A 17478-nucleotide genomic window follows, 5' to 3' on the forward strand; every position below is an offset into this window, starting at 1 on the left:
TCATTCATGTACTATACACAGCAGTGTATTAGCACTGCTATATATAGCAAAAATCACAGTCTCCTATGAGCGCTAGCTAAATGCTAGCTTTCAAAGGAGTACTGTCATGACAAGCACAGAAGTCATCAGCAGACCCCCCAGCTGTCGTGGCAACCCAAAATTACATGACGCTGTTAGAGTTTGACAGAGGCATTTACCAGGTTAACAGCCATGGGTGGAGCAGAGGTCCACACACGGACGTTAGAGGCAGATGTTGGCTGAATAATTCAGCCATCGTGTGAGGGGAAAGAAGCAGAGTAAGCGTGCGCGCTCGCCTCAAAGGCTCATATGTCGTAAAGGCATTAACCACTTCACCCGTGGGAGATTTTTTGTTTTTTCCTCTCCTTCTTCCAAGAGCCATAACAGTTTTATTTTTTTTGTCCCTATAGCGGCATTTAACTGGTTAACAGGGTCCCTTCCCTCTCACACAACACACACATTCGATCACAGTAATATTACACACACACATCCGGTAATACTGTACTGCTTCTAGCGCAGGTGGACTTGGGACGCTGTGGAACGTGAGGACCTGCAGTGGAACACATTGGGGAGCAGGTCCTTAATGCATTCCACCGCAGGTCCTCGCACTCCACAGAGTCCCAGGTCCCCCTGCGGCCGGAAACAGTATGGCATCACTGGATGTGTATATGTGTTGTTACTGTGGTCAGATGTGTGTGTGTATGGAGCGATGGTGTCCGGAAGCAGGGGAGGATTGCTGTGGAACACACAAGGATCTGCTGGGAGCTCCTTGCTGTGGATTGCAGGAGAACCTGGGAGCAAAACAGATGTCTAGGGTCTGGTAAGTTCAATTTTCCTGGGGGTGCCTGCCTTTTTTTGGGGGGGGTAAACTTACCCTAACCCGTATTTCCCCAAAAATAAACCCTACCCCAAAGATAAGCCCTAGCACATTTTTTGGGGCAAAAAAATAATATAACACAGTGTCTTATTTTTGGGAAACACGGTATACAGTGACTCCTGAAGGAAACCTCTCCAAACTAGTCACTGTCCAGTCAGAAAGGCACAATATGTTCAGTGCGCATGATCAAAAGTCCCGACACTTCCGGTCATGCGCACTAGACCTCTCTGAAGCCTGGACACTTACACTCTGCTTCATAGTGCGCATGACCGGAAGTGCCAGGCATTCTGATCATTTGTACTGACGCGGTCTGAAGCGGTCACAATGGACAGGCAAACAATAGGATAAAGAGTTGCACACCAGTCACAATGTATAGGGGAATAATGAAAAGCATAACTGCTATATGAATACTAGACTGAAAAATACAATGGACTATCTGAAATAAGTGAAAAACATGAAAATGGTATCTGCATAACTGCTATGAAAAATAGAAATGAGAGATATTTAGCCATTGTATTGATCAATGCAAAGGAGCCCCAAAACCAAACGCCAAGGTAATCTCTATTTTTGGGGTCCCTAACCTATGTGTAACCTCACCTGCAGTTAAAAAACTTGCTCTGTATGGGAAGCAAGGGACCAAGCTATATATGTGTGAAATAAGAGACATGGCTATGGGTGGGGCAGGGTTCTCAGACAAAAAGTGCATACTAACTAAAGAATGTATGTCTGGAACACCAATGGTGTGAACAGGGTGCAAGACTCAAAAATATACAACTAAACAATAGGATAAAGAGTTGCACACCAGTCACAATGTATAGGGGAATAATGAAAAGCATAACTGCTATATGAATACTAGACTGAAAAATACAATGGACTATCTGAAATAAGTGAAAAACATGAAAATGGTATCTGCATAACTGCTATGAAAAATTCTTTAGTTAGTATGCACTTTTTGTCTGAGAACCCTGCCCCACCCATAGCCATGTCTCTTATTTCACACATATATAGCTTGGTCCCTTGCTTCCCATACAGAGCAAGTTTTTTAACTGCAGGTGAGGTTACACATAGGTTAGGGACCCCAAAAATAGAGATTACCTTGGCGTTTGGTTTTGGGGCTCCTTTGCATTGATCAATACAATGGCTAAATATCTCTCATTTCTATTTTTCATAGCAGTTATGCAGATACCATTTTCATGTTTTTCACTTATTTCAGATAGTCCATTGTATTTTTCAGTCTAGTATTCATATAGCAGTTATGCTTTTCATTATTCCCCTATACATTGTGACTGGTGTGCAACTCTTTATCCTATTGTTTAGTTGTATATTTTTGAGTCTTGCACCCTGTTCACACCATTGGTGTTCCAGACATACATTCTTTAGTTACAATGGACAGGCAGGCGCGTCACCACTGATGATGACGCTAGGCAATGGGCATTGAATAGCATGTTAATGAATAGGCGAAACGGCCGTCGTCCATAGAAGGAGCTGGCATACAGGTTGCCTCCAGCTTTTTACCTTGCACCTGTTTGAATAAAGTTTCCAGCACAGCGAAGGAGTGCGGTCCTCTTTCTTACCTTATCATCACCCTTGGATCTTGTTTTGTGACACGCACCCCGCTCTGGACTGAATCACCGGCAAGTAAATACCCCGGGCATATGCGGTACCGCAGGTGACAGGCAGTGGTGCACGACCACTCTTCATTTGTATATATTGAATAGCATGTTAGCACGCCCCTGTGATCATTAAGTATCATTAGAAATATTTTTTCTAAAGATCTCTTTATCTATGCTAGTGTATGCTGGCACAGTTAGGCAGGGATTAGAAATATGCACCCAGAACTGCTCATGGTCCTGGGCGCATATTGTACCTGACAAGTCCCCTTTAATGTTGATAAATGTAGAGTAAAGCCCCTGTCACACACAGTGAGATCGCTAGCGAGATCGCTGAAACGTCACATGTTTTGTTACGGATCGCGACCTCGCTAGCGATATCGCTGTGTATGAAAAGCAGCAGTGAGAAAAGCAGCAGCGAGCGGGCACCTGCTGCGAGGTCGCTGATCGTGACAAAATGATCAGGACCATTTTTGCTCGTTGGTCTCCTGCTGTGCAGCACGCATCGGCGTGTTTGACGGCGGGAGACCAACGAGCCCGGGCAGCATCGGACTGGCTACCGGAGGAATCTCCAGCAATGCCAAGCCTGGATTCAGTTACCTGCATTGCACTCCGGAGCTCTCACCTGAGCGCCAGAGTACAGCCTAGACTGCACCGCGAGCGCCGAGTGATTAATTCCCCTGCGATTGCGGTTCAGTTCATGACAGCTGAAGACATGCAGGGGTGATCTCTGGTGCTCTCACCTGAACTCCGGATTGCAGCCCGGCCTGTCCGCAGCTGTTATGAACTGAACCGCAATCGCCGGGGAATCAATCACTCAGCGCTCATGGTGCAGTCCTGCAAACTCTGAGATCGGTCCAGGCTGCAACTGAGAGCTCCGGAGTGCAAAGCAGGTAACTGAATCCAGGCCTGGCATTACAGGAGATTCCTCCGGTAGCCAGCAGGGAGCGGTCGTTATACGGGTCGCTGGTGGCTGATCTCTGTGGAGATCTGCCTGATTGACAGCTCACCAGCGACCATGTAGTGATGTTCCAGCGATCCCTGCCAGGTTGGATTGCTGGTGCGTCGCTACGTGTAACGGGACCCTAATGCACCAGGACTGAGTAACCCTATAGCTGCGCATACATTAAATGGAAGTACACTCGGACTACAGAACAGGAGAAGGACTTGGGTATTCTGGTTACAAATAAGCTGAGCAGCATGACTCACTATCAGGCAGCAGCTGCTAAAGCAAACAAGATTCTAGGGTGTATAAAAAGAGAGCTTAGATCCCGTGATCTTAATGTATTGTTAGGGGTGCTTCACACACAGCGAGCTCACTGCCGAGATCGCTGCTGAGTCACGCTTTTTGTGACGCAGCAGTGACCTCATTAGCGATCTCGCTGTGTGTGACAATGAGCAGCGATCTGGCCCCTGCTGCGAGATCGCTGCTCGTTACACACAGCCCTGGTTCATTTTCTTCAAAGCCGCTCTCCCGCTGTGACACACAGATCGCTGTGTGTGACAGCGAGAGAACGACAAATGAAGCGAGCAGGGAGCAGGAGCCAGAGTCTGACAGCTGAGGTAAGCTGTATCCAAGATAAACATCGGGTAACCAAGGTGGTTACCCGATATTTACCTTAGTTACCAGCCTCTGCAGCTCTCACGCTGCCTGTGCTGCCGGCTCCGGCTCTCTGCACATGTAGCTGCTGTACACATCGGGTTAATTAACCCGATGTGTACTGTAGCTAGGAGAGCAAGGAGCCAGCGCTCAGTGTGCGCGGCTCCCTGCTCCCTGCTCACACAGCTAAGCGGTGTGCGCTGGTAACTAATGTAAACATCGGGTAACCATACCCGATGTTTACCTTAGTTACCAGTCTCCGCAGCTTCCAGACGGCGGCTCCGTGCAAGCGCAGCGTCGCTTGCACGTCGCTGCTGGCTGGGGGCTGTTCACTGGTCGCTGGTGAGATCTGCCTGTTTGACAGCTCACCAGCGACCATGTAGCGATGCGGCAGCGATACTGAGCAGGTCAGATCGCTGGTCGGATCGCTGCTGCATCGCTTAGTGTGAAGGTACCCTTACTCCTCTATAATTCATTTTTGGAAGAGACTCAAATCACAAGGCAGTAAATCAAATTTTCTTCAGAGAATCTACCTTAATAAAAAATCTTAAAACACAACTTTATTCTTAAATTGTTAAAAGCAAACAGTATCCCACACAATAAACACACACAATAATTACAAGACAGAATATCTCGAATGTAATAACCCCATTAATTTTGATCAAATAGGGATTTACCCCAAAATTTCATTAAAGGGCCACCATCTAAACTGATCCTAGGGGAAAACTGTTTCCTGCCTAACAATAGAGCTATTGCAACTAAGTTACCCACACCCTAGGGTTCAAGTGGTGCCCCCATTCCACAATGACTGTCCCTCTAAATTGTCCCTAACCTCCATCAAAAGATTATTATCAGCCTCAGCTGGACTATATATTCATCTCAGGCCATAAATCAATACACTTAAATCCATAAGGCATCACTTATCTTGAGGGGGTATACAGGACATCATCTAAAGGAATTTAGATGATACCATACACTCCCGAAATGTTCTGGAATAGTTGTCAAAGAATACAGGGGTATACCCTAAGCTCAATGCGTTTCCCCCCAATTATATGCTGGGGTTAATCAGGAGACAAGATGAGGCAAAATCGCCATTACTCTCTGTGACTGCACATATGGCAAGACATGTCACCCAGTGTGTTTTACTACCAGAACCACTTCATTGTGAACACTGTCCTTTGGAATCGGATGAATCCCACACAACTCCAGGCACATTTAAGGGTTTAAGGGATGTGAGAGGCACCCAAGTGTCACGTCAGACCATTCAAAATGTTTACATAAGAGTGGTCTGTGTGCTAGATGACTTGTAAGGGTACCTGACCACACCACCAGGCACAGGCTTCATCATCTTACATGGGCTAGGAAAGATCAATGCTGTTCACTGATGAAAGTAGATTCAAGCTGAGCAGAAATGATGGCTGCCAACGATGTTGGAGTCATCAAGGAGAGTGCTATGCATCAGCCACTGTGAAGGCAGAAGTGTCTAGTCAATACAGAACTGCTGTACACTTTGTGAATGGTACAGTGACAGCCCATACTACTTGAAAGATGTCATCCAGTCATTGTGGCTCTGCATGAATAACACAGGCTGAATTTCATCTTCATGGAGGACAATGTTCCAGCTCATCGAGGTTGCATCATTAAGGAATGGCTGCTGGAGACTAGGGGACCTCAAATGGAGCGGCTGCACTTTCTACAGACCTGAATCTCAGAAAATCTATGGGATCAGCTGAATTGCTGTGTAGAAGCCGTAACTCTGTACCTCAGTGACTTGAGGGCCACCCTTCAAGAAGAGTGGGATGCCGGCCTACGTAGACAATAACAACACTTGTGAACAGCAGAAGACATTGTTGTCAGCTGTAATTGATGCTCAAGACCACATGACATGTTATTAAGACACTGACATATTTTTTTTGTGGGTACACCCACCACTGTTATTGGCTTTTGTTTCAATAAATCGTTTCAGATGAGGAAATCACCATTACATGCTTCTAATTAAATGCCCTACTGTCATGATAAAATATCACTGTAGCCTGAACTTTTTACGTTTTCCATAAATTTCATCCGAAAGCCAAATATCCCTAACTTTTTGTGAGTAGTGTATGTGTAGTGCTCCACGGGGCAGGCGGTTAACCTTCTCATTGCTGGGCCATCGACTATCGCTGTCACGGGCGGCCTAGCCCGGCTCCTTTGCCCTGAGGCGTACAGAAGATGGTGGGGAAGAGATGATGGGGGTAGTAGTGGGTGAATGCCACCTGTGGTATGCGGCCAGGGAAGTAGCCGCTGCTGCTGTCGCTGTCCTCCGGGGCGGATGGTGGTAGCAGTTATGGAGGGTATCTCTCCCCATAGGTGGAGCGGGCCCCGGGGAGGATGATGAGGGGAGTAGTAATGGTGGGTGCGGAGGCGTGGGGTGGCGGTGTCGGTAATTAAGAGACAGAGTTTATGGCTGCGGTTCAAGGTTATATACTCACTCTTTGTGCTGTGCCGCTCAACCGGGTAATGCCGGTCACTTGCTGTGATGAACTCCGACGAACCCGAGTCTTTTTAGAGGTTAGTCCGGTGTGCTGTTCGGTGGGTTCCCTCCTTGTAGTGCCTGTGCAGTGGATCCCCTGGCTTGAAGCTACTTGGGTACCCTGGTTTTCAGGATTAGTACTCTAGTCTCTATATGCAGGTGCCGCGGTTCCGCTATTTGATCTGGAGTTATCCTAGGCCCTGGATCCTCTCTGCAACTGTGCTTTAGGTCGCTGTGTGGCCAGGGAAGCTTGAAACTTTCCCCGTCCAGGCAGATTCTGGAAAACCAACGTAGAATATGATCTTCCCTAGGGTCCTGCCGCCCTGTGTGGCGCCAGTTCAGAGGGGAGCAGATGCACTCTTCCCACGGTAACTGTGTGAACTCTCCTTCCTCCCACCGGAGCACCCGTGAAACACGTCTGCTCCTTTCCTCTCCTGCTGGAGAACTAATTGTTATGTTGGCTCTTGACTCCCCCTGCTGGCTGCACCTCCCGCCTCCCAGGTCCTAAGCTAATGGGACTGGGGCCCCTGTGCAAGGGCATCCTGTAAATGCCACTCTGTAGGCAATCCCTTTATTACCCAACCCTAGCCCAGTCCCCAGTGTGTATTTGAGTGTGTATGTGGTGGAACCGGTACTGACCTCCTCAGAATCCGGGTTTAGCATTACACCCAAAATTGGGTGCAATACTCTGTGGCGACTGAAGCCTCAGGGGTGCCACATATGTACCTGATAGAGATTGGTACAGCGGCAATCTTTACTAGAGGAGAAGCCTGTGGAGGCCAATAAAGAGAAACCAGCCATGAAAAACATCTCTAGGTAACAAGCCTCAACTACTGCAACCTCCTGCTCTCTGGCCTCCCTTCCAACACTCTTGCACCCCTCCAATCTATCCTAAACTCTGCGCGCCCACTTAATCCACCTCTCCCCCCGCTATTCCCCAGCCTCGCCACTCTGCCAATCCCTTCACTGGCTTCCCATCGCCCAACGACTCCAGTTCAAAACATTAACCATGACATACAAAACCATCCACAACCTTTCTCTTCCTTACATCTGTAACCTAGTCTCCTGGTACCTGCCTGCACGCAACCTCAGATCCTCACAAGATCTCCTTCTCTACTCTCTTATCTCCGACCATGTGCTGGCATCCGACCATGTGCTGTGCTGGATGAGGTATATTGATGATATTTTGTTTTTGTGGCAGGGCACAGCCGACGAGCTCGAGGATTTCATCAAGGACCTAAATCATAACTCATACAATATCAAACTTACTTATTCATTTCATCATAGTAGGGTCGATTTCCCAGACATCAGTCTGGAGTTAGACCAGCACAGGGTTGTCCAGACTGATGTATTCAGAAAGTCGACCTCAGTCAATTCACTGTTACATGCATCATCGGCACATAATTATTCAACCATCAAAGCGATACCTATTGGTCAATTCCTCAGGATGAGGCGGATATGTTCGACGGAGGCAAATTTTCGGCGTCAGGCGGATGATTTAAAAGAGAGATTTCGTGACCGGGGATACAGTGGGAGGGCCATCAAGAATGGCTACAATCATGCCATTCAAAACACCAGGGGACAACTTTTGCTCCCATCCAAACCCAGGAAGACAGACAACACTATTATATTTATTTCCACTTATAATCAACAATGGGGGAGGATGCGTGATATTCTGCTGAAACATTGGCCCATTTTGTAGGCTGAACCAGCGCTTAAGGATTACCTTCCCGACGTCCCCTCCATGACATCTAGGAGATCTAGAAACCTCCGTGATCTGTTGGTACGTAGCCACTACGTCCCACCACCCTCGAACTTCTTTGGAGTTACTACACCTAGGAGGGGGTGCACCCCATGTGGTCACTGTGTTGCGTGTATTAACATTAGGAGGGAGAATACTTTCTCCTCCGCTGATGGCTCACAGGTCTTTCAGATCAAGGAATATATATCATGCCACACGACCCATGTCGTTTATTATGCGACATGTGAATGTTCCTTGATCTACATTGGGCTGACCACGCGGGAGCTACGTCTTCGCACACGTGAACACGTGAGGGACATATGTGGATCAAAGACAGTCACGGATGTTTCAACCTTAAAAACCTTACCAAGACATTTTAGAGCCGTACATCAATCAAATCCTAGATCCCTAAAGATTCTTGGTATAGATGCGATACATGGAGGTATCAGAGGAGGAAACCTGAAAAAACGCCTAGCACAGACCGAGACCCGTTGGATCTCGACTTTGGGTACCCTCACCCCAATGGGTTTAAATGAATCCATTAGCTACGCCCCGTTCCTGTAATCCACATGCGGATCCTAAATATGACCTTTCTGGGCTTCATTCTCCTTGACTCTTGAACTCCTTTACGTTTGAATTGAATACGTATCAGGAGTCCGGAGTCTGATGTCTGGGATTAAGAAATGAATCATGACCCTTTTATCCTCTCTCACATACGTATGTTGTTTTTAAATATTTTATCTGTCGTACACATTGTCATTTTAGTTTTTTTCATCTATTAGGCTTATTCTCATCATTCCATCTCTTGATCTATGCGGTGTTCAGGACATCACTCAATTCAGTGGCCAAGAATTGCGAATTCGTTTTGATGGAGAACTTTCCACCATCGTTGCGACTCTGAATATTAATGTACCTTATTGACTATTTTCTCCTTGTCCTTTTGCCCTCCCCTTCCTTTCCCCTCCCCCTCCCCCTCCCCCCCCCTCTTCCTCCCCTCCTTGCCTTCCTTCCCACCCCCCCTTTTCTCCAAAATAGAAAGTTTTGGCATTTCCCTATTAAATGACATATGTGACTATATTAACTCTCTCCCCCCCCCCCTTTTCTATTGGTACTAATTTATGTCGTTCAATAATTTGGTGGTTATTCCCCACTTCATTCTTGTATTATGTATATTCTTGACCTGACTGTAATAATAATTATATTGGTTGATTACACTTTGTATTTAATCTAGCTAATATAAGTGTTTTTTACACTTTTATGCTGCCTTCCTTTTGTAATTGGTGAGGCAAATGATGGGATACTTTTACTGATCCAAGCTATGATTCCCACAGGTGTCATTTTCCCATTTTGAGTGACTGTCACGCTTATTGGTGGTGACGCGTCCCCCTCTGAGCTTGTTGACAAATGAACTTGATGATGTATGCCCCCTGTGGGAACCTATGTGGATCATATGCCCCTCTAAGCACACATGCGTATACATTGAATAAATGGGGAAAGAAAAATTTCGAGGAAAAAAATCTTTATTGAGATGTGTCCCATCTTTGCCTTTCTTAGTCCGCCACTAGGGGGGGCGCGGTCTGTATGTGACGCCTATTGGACCATACTGTACCGTACGGGTGCCTCCTGGTTCAGTCTGGCGTTTCGCATCTTCCGCGTCCCTCCTGTTGCTTGGGAGCCGTGACGCCGCGCTCTCTTCAGCATGTCCCGCGCATGCGCATTCATGCGCTGTCCGGGAACGCGCTGTGCGGCTGCGCTGGCGTCCTTGACTCCCTTGGCATCCGGTCACGTGACTCACATCACGTGACCCGGTGGCGGATATTCAAAAGGACGGCGCACACTCCTTCTCACTGCACTTACTCCTCCCGGAAGAAGCGGTGTTTACCGCGAAACGGCCGTCGGAGGTCCCCTCTGGTTTGGCCTGGATCCCCCTAACCACCACTGTACTTAGGTAAGCACCTTTCCACCCTCCCTGTGTGGACATACAAAGGCTGATGTATGGGTCTTAATCTGTATACATGGGTCCTCCACTATGGCTCTAGTGACTCCATGAATATTGTATATATAATTCTTTATCCAGCAACAGTGTATACATCAGCATGGGTGCTTCTTTTGAATCAGGCTCGTTTTACAGGATCTGTTACATTTTGCTGACTAATGGAATCTATGTGATTCAGCATTTTTTACTCATTCAGATTGCCTGCAGGCTGGCCTGCTTCAGCTCTGATACCCTGACCCTATAAAAGATATTTTCAGTGTGGTTCTTGGGATCCGGGTATTTAATCCCTCTATCTTGCTCGCTATATGTCCTCTATACAATTTGTTGTTATCTATTTGATATTTATAATAAATTTCTACTTTTGCACTAAAACTCCCAGTGCTCTTGTTTTTTGAATTGCTCCTGGAGTGTGCTGTCTCAGGGCCACACTGGAGGGTTAATTCTATACCCTGTCTGGTGCTGCCCACAATGAGACTTTAAGCTATGACCATGAGGCTCTTTGTTTGGATAGAGGAGAAGCCTGTGGAGGCCAATAAAGAGAAACCAGCCATGAAAAACATCTCTAGGTAACAAGCCTCAACTACTGCAACCTCCTGCTCTCTGGCCTCCCTTTCAACACTCTTGCACCCCTCCAATCTATCCTAAACTCTGCGCGCCCACTTAATCCACCTCTCCCCCCGCTATTCCCCAGCCTCGCCACTCTGCCAATCCCTTCACTGGCTTCCCATCGCCCAACGACTCCAGTTCAAAACATTAACCATGACATACAAAACCATCCACAACCTTTCTCTTCCTTACATCTGTAACCTAGTCTCCTGGTACCTGCCTGCACGCAACCTCAGATCCTCACAAGATCTCCTTCTCTACTCTCTTATCTCCTCTTCCCACAATCGCGTACAAGATTTCTCCCGTGCATCCCCCATACTCTGGAACGCTCTACCTCAGCATATCAGACTCTCCCCTACCGTGGAAAGCTTCAAGAGGAACCTCAAGACCCACCTCTTCCAACAAGCCTACAACCTGCAGTAACCCTCAGTCCAGTACACCACTGCGCAATCAGCTCTGTCCTCACCTATTGTACCATCACCCATTCCCTGTAGACTGTAAGCCCTCGCGGGCAGGGTCCTCTCTCCTCCTATAGCAGTCTGTGTTGTACTGTTAATGATTGTTGTACGTATACCCTCTTTCACTTGTCAAGCCCCATGGAAAAAATGGCGCTATAATAATAAATAATAATAATAAAATAATAATAATAATGTACAACATAACTTGATAATGCATATACCAGAAACATGCAAAGAAAATATAGAAACAAAAAAATGAAATACAATTTTTTTTATTAGGGAACAAATAAAACCATTGTTGATTAAAAGTATCACCAAACGGCATAATTGAAATAAAACAGCCATAAAGACAAAGTAAAATGTGACAACTGGGATAACCATACATAGTGCAGCGAAAAATAATATGATAAATGCACATGGAGTGAATGTGAAATCACACATTTATTATATTGTGTCAAAAACCAGAGAGATGATCAGAGAAATGTAAGGCTAAGGTATCCAATTAAATGGGTTGTCTGGGACTTTTACATACATGGTATATTTTTAGGTCAGGTCATCGATATCTGATCAGTGAGGTGCAGGACACCTGACATTGCAACCGATCAGCTGTTCCCAGTGCTGGCAGTGGCTGGATGTGTTCAGTTGCGGAGCTGCTCAGTGCAGCTCCATCCACTGTATAGTGGTTGCGGTCAGGTTTTGCACATTCAGTCCCTACTCTAATTAATAGGGGCATATTTGAAGCACAGAGCCATGGATGCTATGCGGTTGATGGAGCAGTGTATTACAGCTCTGCAAGTGAACACATCCATTCACCGCTGGCACCGTCAACAGCTAAGCACCGGGAGTGCCGAGTGTTGTACCCTTACAGATCAGATATTGATTTATCCCAGGGATAGGCCATCAATATAAAAGTCTTAAACAGTCACTTTAATGAATAAAGCTCCACAAATAACAGCCTTCTAAATAGTAAACTAAAAACTTGCTAGCTGGTTTCTGACTCGGGAATGGCAGTCACATGTGACAGCAAGTATGTGATATGCTTACTCCCGGCCAGAGTCCGACTAGAAGGGTGTGGCCTTGCTTAATACAAATAGAGTGATTCCACTCCAAATAGAGTGAGTGCAGACTTATCATTTAGGACCGGACAACCCCGACAAAACAGACTGCCAGCAGCGTCAGCTTACACCTCCTATTATACTCTATACAGAGAAGAAAGAGGAGCACACCGAGACACAGAAAGATGGTGCTGAGCTTTCTAACAAGTCTTTTATCTCACTCTAGAGCTGGATTCACATCTACACAGCTCAGTTCTGCTGAATATTGTCATCCATTCTACTGCTGATTCTCTTTGTGTGCTAACTAAAGATTTAAGAGCAGAAATCTCTCAAAGCAGAAATTCTCCTCCCACCAGCTCAGAGTCAATTGCATAGTAAGAGACAGAAATTAGGTAAGATGCAGGACAGAAGTTATATATTGGCCAGAAATAATTCATTCACACATAGCAGCCAATTCTGAAAATTTACTAGAAAGTATGGCAATTTTCTTTAACTCATTCTACAAACTGTGCAGAATTTGACAACATTGAGATTGTAGACGCCAAATGGTCCAAATTGTTTAAAACCCAACTGCAAAAATTATCTTTGGCTACAAGTGCATACATTTAAATAAAAAAAGAGCCCCTCTCTGCCATAGGTGTTTATATCCTTTAGTTTCTGGGTGCAAAAATGCTCATCCAAAAGAAAGACACCAGACTATCCAGTGCGGCTGCATTTATGTACCCTGTAAATCAAGGTGGTTTTAGCTGAATGTTTAGCTTAAGGCTGCTTGAAACGCAGTGACAATGCTAGCGATGTCGCTTGTGAAAGCACCCGGCCCCGTCGTTTGTGCGTCACGGGCAAATCGCTGCCCGTGGCGCACAATATCGCTAGTACCCGTCACACATACTTACTTGCCTAGCGACGGCGTTGTGGCCGGCGAACAGCCTCTTTTCTAAGGGGGCGGTTCGTGCGGCGTCACAGCGACGTCACACGGCAGGCGTCCAATAGAAGCGGAGGGGCGGAGAGCAGCCACATGAAAGTCACGCCCACCTCATTGCCGGAGGACGCAGGTACGGTGTTGTTCGTCGTTCATAGGGTGTCACACGTAGCGATGTGTGCTGCCTCAGGAACGACAAAACACCTGCATCCAAAATCAGCAACGATATTTGGGAAATGGACGACGTGGCAACAATCAACGATTTGGTGAGTATTTTGCATCGTTAGCGGTCGCTCGTACGTGTCACACGCAACGACGTCGCTAACGAGGCCGGATGTGTGTCACGAATTCCGTAACCCCAACAACATCTCGTTAGCGATGTCGTTGCGTGTAAAGCCCCCTTTAGTCTCTAACTCTCATGGATATATGATACATCAGGACTTTCGGCACTTGCCATAGATAGATCTTAGATCATATGAAAGCCTAGAATCTTTGTACAATACTAGGAGTTCTTAAGTCGGGCTTCGCACTCTTAAGAGGGAGAAGGATGAATAGTCATACCTTATGACTCTGTGTGTGAATGGAGGAGACAGGGTGCAAGTGTCATCTGGTGGGAAGATGATAGCCAGGTACTGTTATCTATCCCCCTGCAGACCCTTTTGTAAACCTCAAGGCAGGCAGATGCATAGGGTTGCAGGAAAGAGGAACTTATTTTTTATTATGATGCCTGCTGACCAGGCAGGATGCATATAATGACAAGATGAGCAGCTGACTTCTTTCCAGCAAATATTAAGCCAATTGCTAATCACGATGTCAACTGGACTGAAGGCATTTTTGGTCTTAAAAGTCTAAAAATATAGACAGCATGGGACACAGTTTTCTTGCATCTGGAGACTTCTATTGCAAACATTTCCCAGGGAACATTGCTTTAAAGGAACCTGTCAAGTGAAAAAACGCTAATAACCTACAAATATGAGGTAAACCTGCAAGTTAATAACATCCGGATCCTGTCCAGCACCTGCACTTCAAACCCGCTGCCGGGAGGAAAAGAAGTTTAATCCTCCCGGGAGCGTTCGGATTTCACTCATAAGGAAGGCGCCGATGCTTGTTCAGTCACTGCCTTGTCTGTCAAGAGCGGTGGATGTAATTGTGCCCCACGCACTGATTGACAGCCTCCTCTAATGCTCAGTGGCTATCAGTCAGTGCAAGGGGGTGCAGTTACAGCCGCCACTCTCCATACACAGAGCAGTGACTGAACTTGCACCGGCGGCGCCTCCCATATGACTGAAACCCGAACACTCCCAGGAGGTTTAGACTTATTTTTCTCCCAGCAGCAGGGTTTAAAGTGCTGGTGCCGGACAGGTTTGAAACTCTATTAACCTGCAGATTAACCCCAAATCTGCAGGGTTATAGTGGTTTTTTTCAGGCTCCCTTTAAAACCTGCCCATACCTTAGTTAATCTTGAGAATATTAGATCATTATAAACAAAACAAGTCCAATTAGTGGAGAAACTCGGCCAAGTTCCAGAATAAAGGTATTTGCTATTAATACAGGGGGAGAATTATTAGTCTAAATGCACTAGAACTCTGTCTATAATTGCCTCTCCAAAAATGTCATACACGTGTAGAGGCAATGTGTGTATTTAAAGGGGGTGTGTGACCACAAATGTGACAGTGAGCCAAAGTGTTAGCTACAACTATAGGTACAACATAAGGGTGACGTCACACTGCTTTTTCTCCCCGGTTTAGTAGTCCCATTGGGGCTTACGTCTGAACCCCCCGAAAAATATGATTTGGACGTATGTGCCGATGGGGCAATTGACTATAATGCTGCAGATAGAGTGCTCTGTTGTGCACCATTTTTGGGAGTATACACTTACTGGAGGTGGACACCTAGACGCAGTCTACCATTTTGTCTGGGTGTCCACTTCCAAAGGCGTAAACCCCCGAAAATGGTGCACGACAGAGCACAGGGTGACTTTGTCTGCATCATTAGATTCAATGGCCCCATCGTCGCATACGTCCAAATCCCATTTTGTGGGGGGTTTGGGCATAAGCCCCTACAGGACTACTGAAAGGGGGACAAAATACAGAGTGAACGCATCTTATGCCAACTAATAGATGGTGTAGACTTTGACTTTACACTGTAAAGTGCACCAAAGTTATCAAACCGCATGAGCCACTCTGATAAATGTTGCCCACTTTAAGGCTATCTAGTCTAAAGGGCCATTTACATGCTGCGACATCGCTAACGATATATCGTCGGGGTCACAGTGTGTGTGCTGCACATCCGGCGCCGTTAGCGACATCGCAGCGTGTGACACCAAGGAGCGACCTTAAACGATCGCAAAAGAGACAAAAATCGTTGGTAAATGAGAGGTTGTTCATTTACCAAAAATCGTTGTCTCGTACGTAGCGAGGTTGTTCCTCGTTCCTGTGGCATCACACATCGCTATGTGTGACACCACAGGAGCGACGAGCATCTCCTTACCTGCGTCCACCAGCAATGAGGAAGGAAGGAGGTGGGCGGGATGTTCCTGCCGCTCATCTCCGCCCCTCCTCTTGTAATGGACGGCTGTTTTGCGACGTCGCTGTGACGCCGAACGCACCTCCCCCTTGAAGCAGGGATTGTTCGGCGGACACAGCGACGTCGCAGAACAGGTATGTGCGTGTGACGCTGTCGTAACGATAATGTTCGCTACGGTAGCGATCACCACATGTCGCACCAACGACGGGAGCGGGTGTTAATGCTCGCGACATCGCTAGCAATTGCTAGCGATGTCGCAGCGTGTAAAGCACCCTTAAGTTTCTAAGTGACAGTAGTTTTAAATGACTTTCTTAGTAAATCAGCCCCATTATTTTTAGGTGACCTGATAAAATGTGTCATCATTTATACTGTGCATACTTTTTGCACCATTATCATGACTGATTTTTGTGGAAAAGCACTTGAAAATCACATAAAAGCAATGAAAAGACAAAATGTCATCATGACAGGAATAAAGATTCTGAAACTAAATAAAGATCAGAAGTCGTAGAGATTGGATCCAAGCCCAATAACTGGCGTGTTGCTTGATCCCAGTCTTTCCCCAAGCCAAGTCGCATACAGATGCCCGGGAACTGTCGGTCCGATTTCACTGCCCATTCAATGGCTTTCTCGATGCTTGGATAAAGCGAGCTGTTTAAAGAAAAAGACCCATGTTAATGAAAAATCCAGAACAAGATCTCTTGAACAATAACTGTTTTTGACACAAGAGCAAATAAACTATTGCAACATTTTTAACTTCTTTACAGTGGAACATTTTTCATTTTTGCCTTCTGTGAAATACCTGTGACCAAAAACTTCAAAATATGCTACTGTCTAAGTATACAGAGATACATCGCCCAGAGATATGTACCGGACACGTCCCGCCCCAGAAGCGGTCGGACCGCTCGGATCCAGACGTCGCTACTCGTGGCTCGAGGGTCTCCGGACCCGGGGGCTCGGGATCACGCCAGTACATGATGGGGGGAGGTTGTTTCCAGGGAATTTAGGTAGTTTGTGATGCCACCCGTGGTGTGCGGTAATAGGGATTACCGCCGCTGCCGTTGGGGGTACCCGGCAGCCAGATGACGTTACCCTCCACGGGTAAGGGAAGGCCCCGGGACTCTGGATGGTAGTTTAGGGTGCAGGGGGAAGCGCAGGCTCGCTGGTTGCAGGGGTTAATCAGGTACTCACTCAGAAGGAAAGCAGACGCTGACAATGTAGTAAACTAAGTCTCTGGGTGCCCCTGCCCTCTTGGGGAGCTCGTGTGGGTCTCGTCCCCTGCAGCACTGCCTGGTGGTCCGTGGCCTTCCTCCGGGCACAGTATTTTTAGAGTGTCTAGGTAGCCCGTCAGCTTGGAGCTTTCCGGGCCCCGCTCACTACTGAGAGTAGCAGAGGAGCTTGCTCTCAGGAGCTCACGCTTGGATTTCAGTAGGCCGCTTTTCTTGGAAAGCCCTATCCCCCTCGTTGCGCTAGTGCACCCGATCTCTGAGCTTCGTGGGAACAGTCCATACAAGCCCTGTCCTCCGCAGATTAATTGCTGGGTTGCCTGAAGCTTCTCCCCAA

General features: G+C 46.8%; 1 protein-coding gene across 7 annotated transcripts in view; it reads right to left on the reverse strand.

The window, feature by feature from the left end:
- Positions 1-11674: 11674 nt before the first annotated feature.
- The window catches only part of PARP4 (poly(ADP-ribose) polymerase family member 4), a 354633-nt gene continuing 348829 nt past the window's right edge, over positions 11675-17478 (reverse strand). For all 7 annotated transcript variants that reach the window (XM_075337413.1, XM_075337414.1, XM_075337416.1 and 4 more), the window contains one exon: positions 11675-16566. In XM_075337413.1, the coding sequence (XP_075193528.1) occupies positions 16377-16566 (190 nt within the window). In that variant the 3' untranslated portion in view covers positions 11675-16376. The remainder of the gene's footprint in view (positions 16567-17478) is intronic.

The sequence above is a fragment of the Anomaloglossus baeobatrachus genome, chromosome 2 (assembly GCF_048569485.1).
Source record: "Anomaloglossus baeobatrachus isolate aAnoBae1 chromosome 2, aAnoBae1.hap1, whole genome shotgun sequence".
Classification (NCBI taxonomy): Eukaryota; Metazoa; Chordata; class Amphibia; order Anura; family Aromobatidae; genus Anomaloglossus; species Anomaloglossus baeobatrachus.